Source organism: Haliotis rufescens, unplaced genomic scaffold (genome assembly GCF_023055435.1).
Source record: "Haliotis rufescens isolate VD_foot unplaced genomic scaffold, xgHalRufe1.0.p SCAF_11, whole genome shotgun sequence".
In the NCBI taxonomy this organism is placed as follows: Eukaryota; Metazoa; Mollusca; class Gastropoda; order Lepetellida; family Haliotidae; genus Haliotis; species Haliotis rufescens.
Genome location: NW_025963791.1, coordinates 7,261,524 through 7,283,589, shown reverse-complemented (window position 1 = coordinate 7,283,589; position 22,066 = coordinate 7,261,524). Strand labels below are relative to the sequence as shown.

The 22,066-nt window shown below is 39.1% G+C and overlaps 1 protein-coding gene across 12 annotated transcripts in view; it reads right to left on the bottom strand.

Moving 5' to 3' along the window:
* LOC124151768 (calcium-activated potassium channel slowpoke-like) overlaps window positions 1-21,178 on the bottom strand; it is a 135,223-nt gene extending 114,045 nt beyond the window's left edge. For 8 of the 12 annotated variants that reach the window (XM_048392159.1, XM_048392158.1, XM_048392165.1 and 5 more), the window contains exons 1-2: window positions 20,429-21,177; window positions 12,818-12,983 (exon numbers count right to left, since the gene is read on the bottom strand). In XM_048392159.1, coding sequence (XP_048248116.1) covers window positions 12,818-12,983; window positions 20,429-20,613 — 351 coding nt within the window. In that variant the 5' untranslated portion in view covers window positions 20,614-21,177. Of the gene's footprint in view, window positions 1-12,817; window positions 12,984-20,428 lie in introns of all 12 variants that reach the window. The other 4 variants (XM_048392157.1, XM_048392156.1, XM_048392161.1 and 1 more) reach the window with 2 other exon arrangements.
* Between the last annotated feature and the right edge of the window lie 888 nt (window positions 21,179-22,066).

Here is a 22,066-nt window from a genome sequence, read left to right as displayed (position 1 = left end):
GATGATAAATAACATCACATTAAGCGCAGCCTGAAAGCTGCACGAGTTATCTCTGATATGTTACAACCACCTGTACCCCAGTACGTGTTATCTTGTGAAAGTCAGTGCTTGTCTTAAGGCCTGGGAACATGGTAATCGTACTCTGGAAATTGATAGGAACATTCCTCCATTGTGGCAGTGGAACAACACTGAATGTGTATACCTGCTCTGTATTTACTCACCAACAGGAAAGATCAATGCTTCTCAAACATATTTCTAAATTCCCAGGCGAAAACTTCGTCACTCAAATATTTGTTCTCTGTCACTGAGGCATAATCAAATACTGTTGATCAACTTGAACTTCATATGGCGTCACTGTCAGACTACAGCAGCTTTTTAACTCAGTCATGGAGCAACAGTTTATGGGCTTGGTTTACTGCTCGTACAACAGTATACATTTATGAATGTCTAGCAGCTATAAAACATCTGATTCCTGTGGGACACCTCGTCCTCAAGACCAGAGAGGGATGTCATCACATCCTGCTACACTGACAAGGTAAGGATGTCATCTGTGGGATGACTCTACGCCTAGCTACACTGACAAGGTAAGGATGTCACCTGTGGGATGGATGACTCAACACCCTGCTACACTGACAAGGTAAGGATATCATCTGTGGGATGACTCCACGCCTAGCTACACTGACAAGGTAAGGATGTCATCTGTGGGATGACTCCACACCCTGCTACACTGAAAAGGTAAGGATGTCATCTGTGGGATGACTCAACACCCTGCTACACTGACAAGGTAAGGATGTTATCTGTGGGATGACTCAACACCCTGCTACAATGACAAGGTAAGGATGTCATCTGTGGGATGACTCAACACCCTGCTACACTGACAAGGTAAGGATGTCATCTGTGGGATGACTCAACACCCTGCAACACTCACAAGGTAAGGATACAATATAAGTCCCCAGCTACCTATGCTTGTCATAAGGAGCGACTAAATGATCGTTTAGTCAGACTCGGTGACATGGATGACTGTGCGTCACCGTATCCCGTTGTATGGATCGATGCACAAGATGCTCACCCCCTGAACTGTATGGACCAGATCTGATTATTTACACACTGCCATACAGCTGACAAAGGATTGTGGTATTATTCATGTAACAAAAATATAACACTCATTTTTGATAACTATCTTCTTGTTTTCTGTTGTTCGTATGAATATGTTTGTGATGTCAGCACATCTTGGATTTTGATAAGAGAAAAATGTAGCAGTTGCTAAGTAAAATTCTTACTGAGACTATACAACCGTGTAATTGCCATCTAAATTAATTTTTTTGTGAAATATGACATGAAAGATGAGAGTGGGGTGCAAGACAGCATTCCACTCCTGTGCCCTTTTGTACAAAAAGATCAGAGCGCTACAACTATTGAAACTCTATGTTAAAGTATAAGAATTACAACAGTCTTAGTGCTAGGATCACTTTGTGGAATCGGTCCCTGGGGTTTATATGTAGATAGAAGCACTTGATAGCTAAAAAGTCATACAATCTCATTGTTTAACCACAACTTCAGACGCCTGTGCCATGCTCACATATTAATAACTACGTGAATACAAACTATGTATTTTGGCTCACACGTTGAATAATCAGTGGATATAAATGGTACATACAACAGTTTATCATACTGACATTCTCATCACAGCATTTCATAAGTAATTAATAGATCATATTACCCATAAGGGTAGAATGATTGAGTCTCATAACTTACGATATTTGCACATGTGTATTTCAGCTATTCTCAATGTTGACTGGTCAGTTGAAGAAAAATTACGTCACATTATTTTGGAAATATTACATCATTCATTGTTTATGAAACTGATTGCATTACATCATCTGCAAAAAGTCGACTTCACTGAAGTCGATTTTCATTCTGGGGTGGTGGGGTAGCCTTGTGGTTAAAGGGTTCGCTTGTCATGCCAAAGGCCTGGGTTTAAATTCCAAACAACAAGGCGTGAAGCGTATTTATTGCTGTGATATTGCTGGAAAATTACTAAAAGCAGTGTGAAAAACAAATCAACGCTTACCCATTTTCTTCCTTAAAATGGCAGTGAGTAATATATAGAATAACCTGCAAGCTATGAGGAATAACAGTAAATGCTATAGAAGTACCTGGCCAAAGGTTCGGGACTTACACCATTCATTCACTCAGGAGAGATAATCTCTCTGCTTTTAGATTATACACATTTTACAGAAACAGGTCTGACTTCAAAACACCATTATTATTGATTTTGTTAAGCAACGTGTTCTCAAAGTAAGGAAGTTAACCGACTATAAAAGTCCAGTTTCCACCCTTGCCGAATTAGGATGGAATTGTGTGGATCGATCTTAGCACCACCAGTGGCAGTTACGAGTTATGTCCCTTCTATGTCCCTTTTAAGACCCTCCTATTATTGACAATCAGATTCCACCTCTCCTTTCACTTGCATTTTCTTCAAAAAAAATAGTGGTGCCCAGTCAAGACGATCTGATCGATAATCAAGATCTCAAGTGTAATAAAATGGGTCTTACCTTGTAAAGTACATCAAATCATTTAAGCACCTTTATAAACATTAAAAAAATGAAAACATTTCTTGATGCCCAGTTGACAGTACACATGCTCTGCAAATCCTGCAATCAACTGTAATCTGCACGGCAGTTGCTATGTTGTTCATGAACCCAATGTCAATTTCATTCTGCGATTTTGATCGGATGATGCATAGACTTGTTAGTCCAGCCAAAATACAACTCCATAATTTCCACCTAGTTCGGCAAGGATTGAAACTGAACTTTTACAGTCAGTTATCCTCCCTTGCATCGGGAAGATGATTTTTTTATGTCTAACCTAAATTATTAACTTTAACCAAAAAGAACAAAAAAGTAATATACTTTGCAAAGAGGCATGGCAGAACAAAATCCTAAACTGTTTGTCATAGTTCAGTGGTCAAAACAGCTTAGAAGGCATTCAAAAAAATTGAATAATTCAGTGTACAGTTCACAGCTAATAATTGAAAACGGCTGACAAAAACCGATAGTAATTGATTGACAACTACTTGCGACTCAGTGTTCTTGGGTGACTGCTTCATGTACACAAGGGACAGCTAGGCACTACATGGCACATTGTTTACATGGCAACATGAGAAACAAACAGAAACATGACTGGTTTCAAAACAATAATAGTGGCATCTCACAAAGTCTAAGTTCGTCATAAGATTGAATCTATTTGAAGCAATAGACATAGCTGACATGATTGAAATCCCTCAACATGTTGAAAGTTAGGATGACAGTCCAATAAATATGTTTTTCATTTTAAATCAAAATACAGGTGTCTGTGCGTGCATGCGTGTAGTTATCCGGACTAATGCCCATTTTATAGTTCTATCCCACAGTTTATCACAATACCCTGGACACAGTATACTGACTCTAAGCCGGCCCTTTCTTGTTTCAGCCCCTTAAAGCCGACCGCCAACCTGGGTAAAAGTACAATCTTTTAACGTCATTTGGTATGAAGTGGCCGGGGGGTCGAATCCCCAACCTTCTACTCTCCGGGCAGTCGCTCTACCACTAGACCATGGAGGCAGTCAATTGAGTGAGTAAGTGTAGTCAGCAATATTCCAGGAACATTATGCAATCTGCAAATATTCTAGATTTGCCAAAGCAAACCAGCAGTTGACAGCATGAGCAGCAATCCAACTCAACAAAGTTCAATGACACAAAGTCAGCCAGGTCACACATTGTAAGCACCTGATTGTCAGTAGGTCAGCATGTTGTTAGAGGTCCACTCTGCTCCAGAATCTCCCTGGGAAGACAACCTTTGGGCACTAGGAACCTAGTCTGCCTCGGAATCTCAATGAGAAGACAACCTTTGGGCACTAGGAACGTTGCCTGCCCCAGAATCTCAATGGGAAGACAACCTTTGGGCACTAGGAACCTAGTCTGCCCCGGAATCTCAATGAGAAGACAACCTTTGGGCACTAGGAACGTTGCCTGCCCCAGAATCTCAATGGGAAGACAACCTTTGGGCACTAGGAACCTAGTCTGCCCCGGAATCTCAATGAGAAGACAACCTTTGGGCACTAGGAACGTTGCCTGCCCCAGAATCTCAATGGGAAGACAACCTTTGGGCACTAGGAACGTTGCCTGCCCCGGAATCTCAATGGGAAGACAACCTTTGGGCACTAGGAACCTAGTCTGCCCCGGAATCTCAATGAGAAGACAACCTTTGGGCACTAGGAACGTTGCCTGCCCCATAATCTCAATGGGAAGACAACCTTTGGGCACTAGGAACCTAGTCTGCCCCGGAATCTCTATGAGAAGACAACCTTTGGGCACTAGGAACCTAGTCTGCCCCGGAATCTCAATGGGAAGACAACCTTTGGGCACTAGGAACCTAGTCTGCCCCGGAATCTCAATGGGATGACAACCTTTGGGCACTAGTAACCTAGTCTGCCCCGGAACTTCAATACAACTTCCATACACCCACCTCTAAAGCAAGACAGCATTAGCAATTCTAACTGGCCTCGCCATGCGTGACAGCTACTTTGTGACTGCACCTACATTATGTCAAATTAATACCCAGCAAGCTGGAATGATTCATGGCAGTCATCTGAAGGACGTTAGCCATGTTACACAACAAAGGCATCAGCTTCAATGCACTGTCATAATATGTGAATGTAGGTGGCCACTAATCCTATTGAAAGCACCGACCCTGTATTCCTTGTGGGCCAGTAAGCCTGTTGATATGGTTATGTGTTTGAACTGGAGGCCAAATCTGATCAAAAGGATTCACTCAGTAATGCCTGATCTTATCAAAGATGAGTGAGTGAGTTGGGTCTAACGCTGCTTTTAACAGTATTCCAGTTATATCACGTGTCAGCTTAATGTGGGAGGAAAGCCCCAAGTGATACAGGTCTCAGACGTTTACCACTTTGGTGAAACCCAAGAGCATGGGTATGGTGCTGACAAACCTAGAAACATAATCGGGGTGTACCGGTTCGAACTCACAACCATAGGTTTCTGGCATGGGTAAGGGATGCAACTCTGCACTGTGAACTGCAGCGCTTTTATAAGATGACAGGACCACTTATGCCCCCTTATCGAAGATTATATGAACTATGTAAAGATTCTCACTGAGTGTCACCGACAAGACTTCCTTCATGCAAGTGTTGCTCTTGTTTCAAGCATATTACCAAGCACTGAGACTAACACAAGTCTACATGGATTTATCTAGACCCGCACAAAGGCCGATATTCGTTCCAAAGCCTGGAGAAAATAGGAAAATTTCCCAATTTATTTTACTATAGTTCTAACTAATTTCATGGCTTTGTAGAGGTAACTGTATATAACTTAACAGACCAATAAAGAGGAAGAGATGCTTATTTTCACATTATTGCAAAGTAAAAATACCTGAAAATTTAGGAAAATAAGAACTTTTTAAAAATCCTAATTTTGAACAAAATCCTAATTTTGAACAAAATAATGACATTTTTGTCCACAGTACTTATGGTAGTTTAAATTCCTAGATGCATCCCTGGTCGAAGAAATCTTTGATTACACAATACATTTCTCTCTTCTAAAAAATAAAGTTTTCTGATGCTGATCATGGAACACAAAATTATGGGCATTAAAGAGTCTTTGATGCCATTAGCGGGAGGTTTTAAATGTTCATTTTCCATGCATGGAATAACTCAACATCCACAAACATGGAAACATAATATGTATCTCCTCAGCACATGTTACATGCATCAGTAGGGGATTTTTCAATTTTATAAAAAGAAATCAAATTGAATATATCACTGATATATATTGATATATATATAAAAAAAAGAAACAATCTGGTTTGCTATTTTTTAAATTTGGGACACAACTATTTACCTTGTCCAGTTAACCCTTACAGCCACAGTATACATATTCAATTAACTCATTTCCAAAACCATCAATACTTGTTGGAACTGTTGGGAGCCCTTGCCTCAGAGAACACTTGTCTCCCTGCTGTAACATCTGTGGCCAACTTGTGGCCAAGTGTGTTTGACCACCATGATCAGTATTGATTGCTAATACAGATCAACTTTTTTTCTATAGCTGATCAGTCAACAGGGTCATGTTTTCAACAGCTGTCCAAAGTAATCAATCTTCTAATCATAATCTAATATTTAAGCGTATACTAATAGCATAGTGTATGTGACACTTTCTGACACTTTGTTTATACCTGACAGTAATTTATTGTGATTGCAAACTGTAGCATATATTGGCAATGCCATTATATAGAACATGTAACACTTTGTGCTTTGGGGTAATGTTTGCTTCTTAGACAATACCTATTTGGAAACATCCTGTCAACAAAGGGTATATAGGGATACATAAATATACTACTCAAAAGAAATTAAGGAAATTTGGTTCTTTCATATTGCTATAGTGAGTGAGTTAAAGTTTAACGTCACATCGGCAATATTTCAGCCATATCGTGACGATCATATTGCTATAGTTAATCTGAGCAGTATATACTGTGGTATTGTGGACCACAGTGTCTGACTTCAGCATCTGGCAACAGTGTACAACAACAGCATCTGACAACAGTTTACAACAGCATCTGACAACAGTTTACAACAGCATCTGACAACAGTTTACAACAGCATCTGACAACTGTGAACAACAGCAGCATCTGACAACTGTGTACAAAAACAGCATCTCACAACTGTGTACAACAACAGCATCTGACAACTGTGTACAACAGCAGCATCTGACAACTGTGTACAACAACAGCATCTGACAACTGTGTACAACAGCAGCATCTGACAACTGTGTACAACACCATCTCACAGCTGTGTATAACACCATCTCACAACTGTGTACAACAACACCATCTCACAACTGTGTACAACAACACCATCTCACAACTGTGTACAACAGCAGCATCTGACAACTGTGTACAACAGCAGCATCTGACAACTGTGTACAACACCATCTCACAGCTGTGTATAACACCCTCTCACAACTGTGTACAACAACACCATCTCACAACTGTGTACAACAGCAGCATCTGACAACTGTGTACAACACCATCTCACAAACTGTGTACAACAACACCATCTCACAACTGTGTACAACAACACCATCTGACAACTGTGTACAACACCATCTCACAACTGTGTATAACACCATCTCACAACTGTGTACAACAGCAGCATCTGACAACTGTGTACAACAACAGCATCTGACAACTGTGTACAACAGCAGCATCTGACAACTGTGTACAACACCATCTCACAACTGTGTATAACACCATCTCACAACTGTGTACAACAACACCATCTCACAACTGTGTACAACAACACCATCTCACAACTGTGTACAACAACAGCATCTGACAACTGTGTACAACACCATCTCACAACTGTGTACAACAGCAGCATCTGACAACTGTGTACAACAACACCATCTCACAACTGTGTACAACAGCAGCATCTGACAACTGTGTACAACAACACCATCTCACAACTGTGTTCAACAGCAGCATCTGACAACTGTGTACAACAACACCATCTCACAACTGTGTTCAACAGCAGCATCTGACAACTGTGTACAACATCAGCATCTAACAACTGTGTACAACAGCATCTGACAACTGTGTACAACAGCATCTAACAACTGTGTACAACATCAGCATCTAACAACTGTGTACAACAGCATCTGACAACTGTGTACAAAAGCAGCATCTGACAACTGTGTACAACAGCAGCATCTGACAAATGTGTACAACAGCAGCACCTGACAACTGTGTACGACAGCATCTCACAACTGTGTACAACAACAGCATCTGACAACTGTGTAAAACAACAGCATCTGATAACTGTACAACACCACCATCTGACAACTGTGTACAACAGCAGCATCTGGCAACTGTGTACAACAGCAGCATCTGACAACTGTGGACAACAGCATCTGACAACTGTGTACAACAACAGCATCTCACAGCTGTGTACAGCAGCATCTGACAACTGTGTACAACAGCAGCATCTGACAACTGTGTACAATAACAGCATCTCACAGCTGTGTACAACAGCAGCATCTGACAACTGTGTACAACAGCATCTGACAACTGTGTACAACAACAGCATCTGACAACTGTGTACAACAACATCATCTCACAGCTGTGTACAACAGCATCTGACAACTGTGTACAACAGCATCTGGCAACTGTACAACAACAGCATCTGATAACTGTGTACAGCAGCATCTGAAAACTGGGTACAACAGCATGTGCATACACTTCCATCAACAATGTATGTCTGAATGTTCCCAGTTTAGTAGTCAAGGAGTAGTATTCACAGCAAGTCAAGAAACACATGATCATCTGTGCAGGCAGTGATTATATATACCATGTGTAAACAGACAGTGCAAAACACTTGTCAACGTCTTCAATAACATACACTCAAAGGTAAAATCGAAGACCAGGATGTGCCAATATTGATTTGTTTTACAACAGCTCAACCACCCACCAGCTGCATGGCATAATGACATCTTCTACAGCTCCACTTCCACAGCTGTCAGTCATAACTAGCCCTTGTCCTCATGACCTTCACCTAATTGTGTTTGATCAATGAGACAATGTGCAGTCCAGTGCACATACTGGTTGCAGGCAGTGAGTCATGATCTTGGGTTGTAGATGCACCTTTTGGAAGTTGTTTTTTTCAAAAGCTTTGGTCAGTGGTCAAAATTGCAAATAAATATAAAATTAGACACTTCAGTTTATTGTTTTCGTGAAAATATTGGTCCACAGGATGAGAACAAAAATAATTCAAATTCTCTTTTTACTTTTGGCATTTTTTAAAAATGTGACAGGAATATTTTTAATAGCGCTGAAATGGGAACAAAGTTACCTACTGTCTGGAGTACTGGTGAAGATATAAATAGTATTTTGCAAACAATTATGGGTTATGTACTACTTGTATCTGTGAAATTGTTTTGTCTTTTTTAATTCATGGACTTCATTATCAGGTTTGGCGTTGATATAAAAGGACTTAGACAGGATTTCGAAATTAACAAATTTCATATTCCCAATATTCAAATACCTCAGATCTGCACACCAGTTAATAAAATCTAAAATGCCATAATTATCAAAACCAAAGAAATGAGATTCTTTGCATCTGTTTGGCAACAGTCTGCTTAAAACAGTATTCCAGTTATATCACGGCATGTCAGCTTAATGTGGGAAGAAAGCCCAAAGTGATGCAGGTCTTAGACAGTTACCGCTTTAGTGAAACCCTCAAGCTTAGTGGTGCTGACAAACCAAGATATATAATCAGGGCGAATCTGGGATTCAAACCCAGGATTCTGAAGCTCCTTAGGGATACAGCTCTGCACAATGAATAAGACGACTGGCCACCCGTGACCTCAGCTAGGCCAAAAAGTAAATGTTATATATCCTTTCAGTCAACACAATGAGGTTGGACTCTAATTTCCTGACCTTAACAAATCAATGTCACAAAGACACCATTGTTTAATTTTCAAACACTCAACACAAAGCCGACCGAAATGTTTTGTGTTTTATCTTAAAGCAAACAATTCTTAACTTGACATATCGAGAAACACACCTACAGTGTACGCAAAGACAGTTTGGGACACACAATCCGGATATGGATTCAGTAAGCATTAATCATGATATACTACTTCAATAACATTGTGATCAATACTACCTTCGAAAACATGGAATCAATATTCAGTTAATGCTACGCACAGTTAACAAAGCTAAACAGTGGACATTTGCAGTAGCTATCATTTCATCTGGTAATAAACAGAATCGAAGACATTAATCACAAGAATCTTGTACCAAGACCAGAAGGAACTAGACTAAAGCAGTATGAAGTCCATTCTCAAATATCTTAGACAATGAAAGACTTGAGCATAAACTGACAAATTGCCATTTAGATTCAGCAAATAGGAGACATTTTGGTTCAGTTACCATGGTAACTTGAAAGATATATTTGCTAGAAATAAAATATCATGAGAATAAGTTTCACTCCATTACCTACCTATTAGTTTAACTCATGGAGGCTGGTATTAGTGGCAAGGCATTGTAATTGTTTTGCCAACTGAAAGTTCTAACTTCAAAGTATGTTTTTTTGACTGATGGCAAAAACAAGTAACAAATCAATAACAACAAACTGTCGATTGCAATGATGTTTATTTTCTGTGCTTGGCAATACGCGCATAGCAAAAATTGTTCTTCAAGGAGCGTTCGAAATAAGTGCTTGCCAGTAGGGCCGTGGTAGGGAGATTTGTTGTCAGGCTTGTAGTTTCAAAGTTGTGTGGGTCATGGCCTTCAGTTAGTTTACGTGTCTATCAGGTCTATGTATTTGTCACAAGGAGCTGCAGGGTTGTTTCTAAAATGAGGACCTGAAGATGTTAAGTCAGGGCCTGCAGCTTCTAAAGTCTGTGGGTCCTGATGGCAGCCTGGCAATTGTTTTTATTTCAAACACTGTCTACAGGGTGAATTAATTGGTGGCAACACTTCTGACAACAGACGTTACAATGACAGATAATTATAGATAACTCTAGTTTATTTCATCAAGGTAAAAGCAAATTCATATTTTTTTTTTATTTTCTAAGAAAATCAGATATGATGCATGTTGGGAAAATCGTCACTCAGCTGGAGATCACTCATAATTGAAATGAATGAATGAATGAATGAATGAATGAATGAATGAATGAATGAATGAATTACATCCGTACATATGGTTATAAGGTTGTCAGTGTTAATTAATCATATCTCAAAATTCTATATTATAATACAATCAAATACAGGATTTTTGAATATTTTAATTTAGTTAAAAAATTCAGAGCAGTCTCATTGATAACAAATATAAATCAATCTGGTTGGTTTTCAAGACAAAAACAAGGAAAGTGCATCATGTACACATTGCATGAAATCTCTATTTAATTTAACAATTCAACAAGTTCAAGTGGAAATTGGACACAAAATATTTCCAAGGATATTACCAATCGTTTTAAAATGATTATTTCAATATCCTAATTAGGGGACTATTTGTCTGAGTTCCAAGAATGACTCTACAGGTAATATCTCATTAACATTAGAATGACCTTTTCCTGTGTACTTGGGTGCACTCACCTTTCATTCCTTTCAATTGATTGCTTTACTTATTTTGCTGGCTGCCATTGCATCCAAGTTGATCCACATAAATGGACAATGGACCCTTCAGATTCAGATTTAATTTAGATCGTGAAGTAGTTTTCAAACCAGTCCTCACCTTTATACAAGTATTTGATCTGTTAGGTATACATTGGTGATTCCATTTCAAAATAATTGATTTGATTCAAAAATTTATTTTCTGAGGCTGTTGCCATGTTTATATTATAATCAACCTTGGTGGAGGTGATTAAACTGACTGAACCATACTAATTGCCCTTCCCATTCCTGGGTTCATTTTAGGGGACCTTTCAGCTGCTCATTGACTTACAGATATTTACGTCCTGACTACCTCAATGTACAGGAACAGGCTGGAATGTGCTCATGTATGTTTGGGTGCAGAGTATTACAAACTGTCTGCATATGATTTTGTATATCATCCATCAATTCCAACACATTCATGCTGTTGGGTCTCATATGGACTATTAATGTCTTATCTTACATCTTCAAAAGGTGTGAAGTATTATAAGTAGTGCTTTTGCACATACCATCATTTTTAAACCCAAACGTATCCAACAATACTCTAGTGACTGAGTTGGATGGACACAGTTGCTTTTCCAACTTTGGATGGTGCAGATTTGTCCTTGACTGTTATGTAACTAAGTTAGTAAACACAGTCATTTCAACCTCATCAGGGGGCATGGGTGGCCCAGTCGCCTAAGGCACCGCGATTCGCTGTGCAGAGTTGCATCCCTTGCGCACGCCAGAAACCTATGTTTGTGGGTTCGAATCAATATCAATTATGTTTCTAGGTTTGTCAGCACTATACCCGTGCTTGTGGGTTTCACCTAAGTGGTAAACGTCTGAGACTTGCATCACTTTGGGCTTTCCTCCTACATTAAGCTGACACGCCGTGATATGACTGGAATAGTGTTAAAAGTGGCGTTAAACCCAACTCACTCACTCAACCTCATCATAATATCACTGTTTTGTAAAAATCAAGACAAAAGGATGTGATGATTGATGATATAATCTCATCCATTCCCATCCCAAAGATCAGCACATTGAGATGACAGAGTGGATATACCCTTAACAAGTATGTCTGTGTAGCTTCCATAACTTTTCCATAAGTCATGGGATGGGATTCAGCCGAATCCGAGGATGGAAGCCTTGTCAACATGACCAAAGACGTTAACCCCGTCAGCAAGCTGACAAGGTAAGGATGTCATTAACATTCTTGATTATCCAAAACATAATATCTCCGCTTCACAATGATACCCTGGACCTATTCGCTGCCATTGCTTCATTTTGGAAGTGAAATTCCCTGCTCCATCTCTAGTATTGCTAACTTAGCAACAACCAATCACATATTTCATCAAATGAGGAAACTTAAATGGAATATTTTAACTGGATGAAGACGTTTCCTGATCAGTACACAAGGCAAGATGAGCACTGGTTATATCGCAGCTGCCTTCAGTCATGAAGGAACAGTTTAATCTGATTGGATGTCTATTTGTGCCATCATGTCATTCGATCTGGACTCAAAACAAAGGATAGGTTGGCGATTAGGTCGTGGGTATTTATCGTAATAGAATGGAGATGAAACACCCTGGATAATGGAGGATGGCATGTCGTAACGTGTACTCACCAGAATCCTGCCAGTCGTGGTCTGCCCTGATATAAGTTCCCCTGCCCAGTCCTTGGCCTCAGTCATCCATCCGATCTCAGGGTCAGGGGTCTTGTTGAGTAGCATCCCCTGCTGACCCTGACCTTGAGCAGTGGGGGCTGCCTTCTGGTTCTGGGCAGATGGGGATCTGGACACAAGGGAAGTCAGAATCATTAGAACATTAAGTATAGTATGGGCCCCTAACACATTTCGTAACTCCTATTTAACACAGGATCATGACAGTCATAGCGCTAAGATTGCTTTGTGGAACAGCGCCATGGTCTTACATGATGCAGAATATTCATCCAATACACAATAGAAACAAAGAAATAAACAAGCAAAAATAGGTACATGCACCCAATGAAATGCATCAACAAAAACAATAAAAGTGCACATGTTATCAACTAAGGCATGCATTATTTGTTCTTTACATAATTCCTACTAACCACAATGAAAGTTAGCTATGGGCGATTCTCTGCTAAGGCCTGGGACCCTTAAACTGATAATGGTGAGCCTATATGGGACTCCCTAGATACCAGGTCAATCTCATTAAAATCAGATCTCTCTGCATGATTGGTTGGTTGGTTGGTTTGTTGTTTAACACCGCACTCAGCAATATTCCAGCTATATGACAACAGTCTGTAAATAATCGAGTCTGGACCAGACAATCCAGTGATTAATATCATGAGCATCGATCCACGCAATTGGGATCGATGACATGCAAGGTTGTGTCAGGTGAACCCTGAGCAAAATCTGGCCAACCAATCTAACTAAAGGATGAGTGAGTTCTTGAGCCAATCAGATGTCAGCTTTCTGAAACGATTTTGCTTTTGCTTTTCCACCTTGATTCAGAATTCCTGTGTACAGAAACATACCCTGTATAGTACACCCTTTTATGTCCTAGTGTTCAGACATGATGGGATGTATAAAATATCTGCAACAAAGTAACAGTACTCCTTTCGGGATACAGCAATTAGATATGTTCACTCACTCATACCATGAAGTCTGAAGCCTTGATGCTCATTAGCTAATTAGACAATTGACGACCCTCTGTGGAAGCGTCCTCAGATCTTCACCATGTTCACACAGAGACGTATCGTATTGAAATAAAAATTATGATTTTGAGATCGTTATCAGGCAAAAACACAGCCATGCATTATCTGATAGAAATGTTAATGGTAACAAAAGAAAGCATGAATGAATGGACAGAATTAACACTAGCTGAATCAGCTAAGTGACTGTTTTGTGTAGATTCTGCGTGAAAAGTTTGGTTGCTGTTTGTTTGTTGTTTAATGCCGCAATCAGCAATATTCCAGCTATATAACAGCGGTCTGTAAATAATTGAGTCTAGACTAGACAATCCAGTGATTGACATTATGAGCATACATCTACACAATTGGGATACGATGACATGCATCAACCATGTCAGCAAGCCTCACCACCCAATCCTGTTAGTCGCCTCTTACAACAAGCATAGTTGCCTCTTACAGCAAGTAGTGGCTTCTAAAGACCTATTCTCTACTCGGATCTTCACAGGTCCTTGGCCGCTGTAATACAGTGCCGTACTTTTAATACCATTCAATAACAGGACTGAAACCAAACATGTCTTTCAGTAATATTTTCCCTCTGTACCTCAGGGGTACCTCAATGCTATCAGAGTCGACCACTGTTGTTGTTTAAAGTCTATTAGTGTTATATCATATAACTATAGCTGTAATATTGTGAGCTACAAGTATTTAACTGTAATTTTGTGGATTTTGGCTAATAACTGCATTCACACCCTCACATATATTTTCAATTTGGAAGATACAAAATAAGTAAGTTCTTCAGGATTTGAACCCTAAATCAGCAGATCCTGGTATCGAAGGGACACCATTCCGACAACTCGGGTCCACTTTAATTGCATGCACAAAGCAGCATGGTGTCTCACACTATATCTGGTCTGTGATTGTGACATGTTGTGGCATGATATACATCATGGTACACATTTCATACACTCATCAACACTGACATATATCATGTGTATCATGGCCATTGGGGTAGCCTGGTGCTTAAAGCAGTGTTCGAAATAGACATCGGTCCATAGGCCGACAGATTTGTTCTTGGGCTGATATTTTTTTTAATTTCCGTAGGCCCTTACGACCTACAGTTTATTTAAGTAATTATTTATTAGGCATTTTTTAAGTAATGTGATAAACATATCTTTTATATTTATATTTTATATTTATAAACAGTTGGATCATGTTTGGATTAGAACTTTCAAATGAGTAGTCACAAAGAAGTTTTACAAGCTGATAACTTTCTGATAAAATTGGGCTTCAGGTATCCCCACAGAGCCTCTGGGAACTCGGCGTGATAACAGTAAAAACTTATGTTTGAGTTTCAGACACTGGGTTAAAGTGTTCACTCATCACACCGTTAGTCAGGGTTCAATTCCCCACATGGGTACAATGTGTGAAGCCCATTTCTGGTATCCACCCTCGTGATAGTGCTGGAATATTGCTAAAAGCCTATCTTACATACCGGTACTCATGCTGGTGAGCTACAAAGTAATTCCACAATACACTAACAGTACGAACACCGCGATATAACTGGAATACTGTTAAAAAGCGGCGTTAAACCCAACTCACTCTCTTTCAGTATGTGGCGAAGCCAACAGGGCATGAACAGTAACGACTGAATGGAATTTGATGTAAAGTGTCCAATTACCAACCGATAAAACTTGAGATTTTTGTATGTGACAAAACTCAGCATGCATGCACCGCCCACCACAGGCATCCATGATGCAATTACGTTTATAGGCCAGTATTGATAAACACACACACACCTGTGCAGTATATGGTCCACGCCACATGTGCTTATACCCTTACAATGCTTACAGATATAGCCACGATGTGTTACAATGTGGCCATTGTGTAAATGAATACATGGTAATTAATAAAATAGGCAATGCCTCGGAATTACAGCCAAATACTGAATCATATTATTCTTTGATTAAAATTTGACCCAAATAAATATCATTTACTGTTTAGGACAGACAAAAGAGCTCAGATAATTTGGATGTTTGGATTAAATACGCAAAATAGATTAAAATGACCCTGATAATTTGAGCTGCTTCATATAATATGCATGGAAAATTTAAAAACCCAGTAGTGTAACACTGTGCATAATTACCCAATGAAGCCTTCTCAGCTTGATAACCTGTATTTTTGTACAGATCTTAATTTACTGATTGAATGCTGTCAGGACATTTCTCCTGAACTCTACATCAATGCCACCTTAAACAGCATTCTTAGAGGAATAATACAAATAATTGGTTATTATGGGTTTACAAATATCCAATAGACTCGACCCATGGGAGGAAAACTGTTTTGAATATCCAGAGAAAACTATCAATATCCTATATGATTATAAGTAAATATTCAAAAACTCAAAATATCATCCGTACCCTGGGAGAATTCATGATACGAACATCTCAACTGAGAGATAATTATTATATTCACTTTCCATTTCATTTTGAATATTTGTTTTGTTTCATCTTTTAGTCATTTATGCTGATGAACATGATGAAAAGTGTGATAAGAATAATTAATCTCAATTACCATGGTTACTTCAACATATAAATAACAAAATATTAATATAATTTTGTTTGATAATGTGTCTTAACCAAAATGGAGTTTGTGAGTGAGGCTGAAGCTGTTTAAGTGATATACTAGTAACATCACAACAGGGCATGTTGTATGCATGTGGGCAATTGTATGGTACCTCAACTCCCATTTTGACAGACAGAACATATTATATAATATTTGTATTCATTCATGAAGTGCTTAACAAATGAAATACATTAAAAATACACTTTTTACATGTTTTCAGAATAAGATCGGGGCGGTGTGGTAGCCTAGTGATTAAAGCGTTCGCTTGTCCTGCTGAAGACCTGGGTTCGAAACCCCACATGGCCACAATGTGTGAACCCCATTTTCGGTTTCCCTGGTTGTGATATTGCTGGAATATAGCTAAAAGAGGCGTAAAACCATACTCACTCACTCACTCAGAGTAAGATCATGAAGATCATAAAGAAAATACATAATAAACAGAATATTTTTTTTCTTGTCAATTACATGATTTTCTCATCTTGTGACCTGACAAAATGTGGCCATTTTCATTTGTATTATTCATGAAAATATAATCCTTGTGAGGTTACGATAAAAATGTACAATCTCAGATGAATATCTGCCTCAGTTTGATTCTAGCAGCTTCAACAAAATGCCCATGACAAAAAGAGCATTAATTTGTTCTCAATTCAAAAAATCTACAAAGTCTATTTTTTTCAAATTTAGAGGTAATTAAGCATTAAATAATGATGCAAGATTAAGCTTTAAAGCCTTTACCTCTTTATTGATTTGTGTCCTCAGTAAAATACCAGTGACCTTTGCCATGTTTGCAAAGCGTAGTCATTAGGCACAATGATAATAATCACCGGAATGATTTGGGGAATTTAACATTGGCAATTTTTGCTGACATTTACTGTAGACAAGGGTCAAATTATCAGCTTAGATAAATCCCTACTAAGTGACAAGCAGATACATTAACCGCTAGGTCACCTTGATCTTCCTGTTGTTCATAGTTTAACAGCAATCAGCAATTTTACAGACACACAAGCAAGTGTGTTGTTTAACGCTGCACTCACCAACACTCCAGCCATATGATGGTGGCTTGTAAACAATCAAGTTTAGACCACAGAAACCAGTGATTGATATTATTTTAAATAAAAGTGCCAAAAAACATTTCCATAATCATAAGAAATGCTTTTAGCAGTCCATTGCACAAATCCAACTATATCATGACCATGTTTTTATGAATCACTATCAAATAGTGATGATACCAGGTACCAGCCATCACAAACACATGCAAAGGAAAGTCAATTGTTCACATGAAAGATCATGGGAACACATATGGTACATATTACATAAGCAATGTCTCACGTCGTTGGGGTACGAACAACAAGCATGACCACCCTATCTATTCTAGTTGTCTTATGACAAGCATAGGTTACTGAGGACATATTCTGACCCTTGTAATTATAACATGTTGGAAAATGATGACACCTGGGATGGTTGGGGTAACAGAAGCAAAACAACACATTATTATTTGAGTGAGTGAATGTTTGAAAGTTTGTTTGTTTGTTGTTTAAGGTCACAAAATTCTAGACATATGATGGAGATTTGTAAATAATCAAGTCTGGACCAATCCAGTGATTGTCATCAAGAGCATCAATCTATGCAATTGGGATACAATGATATGCATCAACCAAGTCTGCGAGTTTGACCACCTTATCCTGTTAGTCACCTCTTACGACAAGCATGGGTTGCTGAAGATCAATTCTAACCCGGATCTTCACGGGTTGAGAGAGTGGATTGAGTTGGGTTTATATCTGCTTTGAACACAATTAATATTACTCTACATGGTATATATGACAGCCTCAGTGGTCCAGTGCATAGAGCATCTGCCAGTTCAATCCCCGGCCGCATCATACGTAAACACAAGATGGTACTTCTTGTTACTCTGTCTGGCCCTTGGCATTAAGGAGCTAACACAAGGACTGGTCGGCTCGGAGTCAGTATTCGGTGTCTGAGTGGGGTATTCATGTTAATCTGTGCTATGGTATCTCAGTGGGCTAGCACTATAAAACCATCATTAGTCGAGACTAGTACAAACAGCCACACATACATACACACAATGCTATATAATAAGCGCAATGATCATGAACATGACGTTTTACACCATTTCACCTCACCTCCCATAGACACACACCAACAATCGGGATTTGTCCGAAAAGGCAACTAACAGGATCGGGTGGTCAGGCTCGCTGACTTGGTTGATGCATGTCATCGATCCCAATTACATGGATCGATGCTCATGATGTTAATCACTGGATTATCTGATCCAGACTTGATTATTTCAGACTGCCGTCATATAGCTGGAATATTGCTGTGTGCGGCGTTAAACAACAAATAAACAAATGAACCCACAAAAGCAGATCCTGGAATGGCTAAGGGGTGCAATTCTGCATGTCATTTTATACCACTGGACCATCCATGTCCCCCATTTATTACTAGAAACTGGAACTAGTATAAAGACAGTGAACCACCTTCACATCAAAATTGAATGTTTCAACAGGATTATTTCACAAGGTTTTTGACAACGAACAGCAGTAACAGCTCCAACTTCACACTGTGGCCATTTCAATAGCTAACACTGTCAGCAACATGTACAATGCCAACACTCATACAATCTGGTAATGATTTCAATACAGACATTGTTGTATCTGTCAGATACCACATCCATCAACATGATCAAACATATGTACAATGAAGGGACTTTTCTCCTACCATGTTTATCATGCACACTAATTGTGGCCAGATCCTTCATTTAATAGACTTCACCATTCACAAAAGGCGCAGTTCATCACAGAAATAGCAAAACGTATGTCAACACAGTTATCAGTGTGTCGTGGGTGGAAAGTATGCCAATTAATAACATACAATCTTAAAAATTAGGGAATACTGGAAATGAACCAGATAAAGAGAAAGCACAGGTAAGACTTCCGCCTGTATCCCCCTCTAAAAATATATCATGATATATACGGATGGAAGAAACACGCTATATGTAAATATATATAACTTTTGGAGGGGGGATATGGGCAGAAGTATTTTCAAAGTACATTGCACATGTATAAGGTTTATGTCATAGAATAGCACCATCATATTCATGATATTGGCATGATATCATGGATATTGCCGACTAACAAGTAAATAAACATGTCAAAGAAAAGAAATGCTTTGGAAAACATATTATATAAATGTGGTGATATTCAAAGATAACTATTCATAGATAGATGGGTTTGGAATAAAAATATTGGGTTGTATTGATATTTCATAAATGTACCAAAACAAATCCACACGAATGCACATGCATTGCGTAACATATTTTTTTCTACAGGAAACAAATCTATGTTGTTTTACACAATTTTACAAAATTATCTGTGACATAAACATATTAATATTTGTGAAAGTCATTGTAGTTACTCCAGATACTGGAGCCTAAACATGACAAAATATTTTTTTTCAAATGATACAAGGGATTATTATCTAATGTATCTGTATAACCATTGAAATTCTAGATTTCCAATAAATGATTAAAATGCTCAGTTCGTGTTGATAATGATGTAATTTGTTGATTAAAGACCAAATAACATTGGTCAAATTTAATACATCAAACTTGAAAATACCCCATAATTTTTTATATTACTTATAGAAATTTAAACATTCATTACATAGGCGGATGCAGAGGGAGGGGGGATCCTCACTTGTGTGATAAATACATTGGCATGTGATAAAGGCGAGTTAAAAGTATAGATGAAGAAAATAGATGAAATATTACAAAAACAAAAGCATGACTGAGAGAAAGAAGATGATTGATCAATGGACACTGACATGTAAGTTTGGTCAGAAGAGATGGATGTTAGGGTACATTCTACACAACCACGTCACATCACAACAAATGGCGTGCAGATGGACAGTGAGTTAGACTTACGGACAGACTGACCTGTACGACACCGGGGCATGTTTTCGTTTGCCACAACACAGCCAGGCTATTAATCTCCAACACAATATCACCACCAAACCCAAGCCGAATGTCACCAAGCTGGACGCCAGGAAAGCATACCACATACGATCGTTATCCGAGCATGATTGGGAGGAAGAATTGTTGGCACTCATTTTGGGGGGCCACAATACTCCTCAAGAAATACACATAGGGGCCTATACCCAATCGGCAACTTCTTCCATGTCCCGATCACTCGCTAGTGACGAGGCGACGACGATTTCTCTCACAACCCGCCACAATTCGATGAGCCACTTTCACCGTCAATATCTAATAAAATCACTCATGCGTAGAGCCAAGGGGCTCAATATATGACTGTTGCAACTGTATATATATGCTAATGAGGAAGTATACGTCGCGAAATCCACGGATCGTAAGGTATTCACAAGTCTTCTGGCGGATACCTGCACGTGTTTAGCCTCGATGAAACTGAACCATTACATTGCGCGGTCTGATCAACTGGTGGCACCAATAACGTCAGCATATCGTCTCACTCCTTCACACAAAGACATCGTCTACGGTACATATTCCATCTCCGGAGTGTCGTGAATCTTGTGACCCACCTCTGTTGCCACAGTATGGAACTAGCGTCTGAATAGATGCTAGCAGTTCCCAGAATAGAGATGCGAAAAGCGATACCGCGCAGCGATGGCTGTAGGTAGCACAATCGATGCTAGTTACTCCGGCAACAAACCAGATGCTGACTGGCTGGCTGCCATTGAGGCCTTATTCAACACTCTTCATACAAATATACATAACATTTAAGACCAAGGAACTGGAATTATGGCGGGAAGAAATACGCGTTACACATTTATTAGCTCTTGGAAACAAGTAGAGATCTACACTACACTGCACATATATCAGAATGTGATCAAATGGTCGTGACCTTTGTTTATCGCAATAGAAGCAGAGTTAATTCAATCGAACGCTTAGAAATCACACGCGACTGATACATTGTGTAAACGCAATCGGTCGTGACAAATTGGCTTGATTAATTTAATGTAATAATACTCGAAGTAGCTGCCACTAGAGAGATAAAGGAATTACACACACCCTCGTTCGAATCTACATGTCGTCGAATTCCATCAAATGCCCTCACCAGTTGCCGATAAATTGTTCTGATTGCGAAAGTTTGCTCACTTTAAATAACTAAAATTAATCATTTGGACGTGTTATCTTATTTTTTAGACCCTTGGTGTGGTATTAACAAATAATTGACTAATGCCTAATAATTATTAATACATTTCTTTGGTTTAAGATGGGCGTTGGGGAAGTCATGTGGTTAAGACATCCGCTCGTCACACGGCAGGCCCGTGTTCTATTCCCGACATGGGTATTATGCGTGAAACCAATTTCTGGCGTCCACCGCTGGTATTTCTAAAAATGGCGTAAAATCCAAATCCGCAAACAACAACAACACACACCCCCCCCCCCCCCCCCCCCCCCCATATCCATCGAGAATGATAAATGAATATCTAATAGGGGTTTAATGCCATTTTGGACATCATTTTAGTCTTTTTTTTATTAAAGCCCTGTCTGACGTGGTACATGCTTAAGGTATTTTAAATG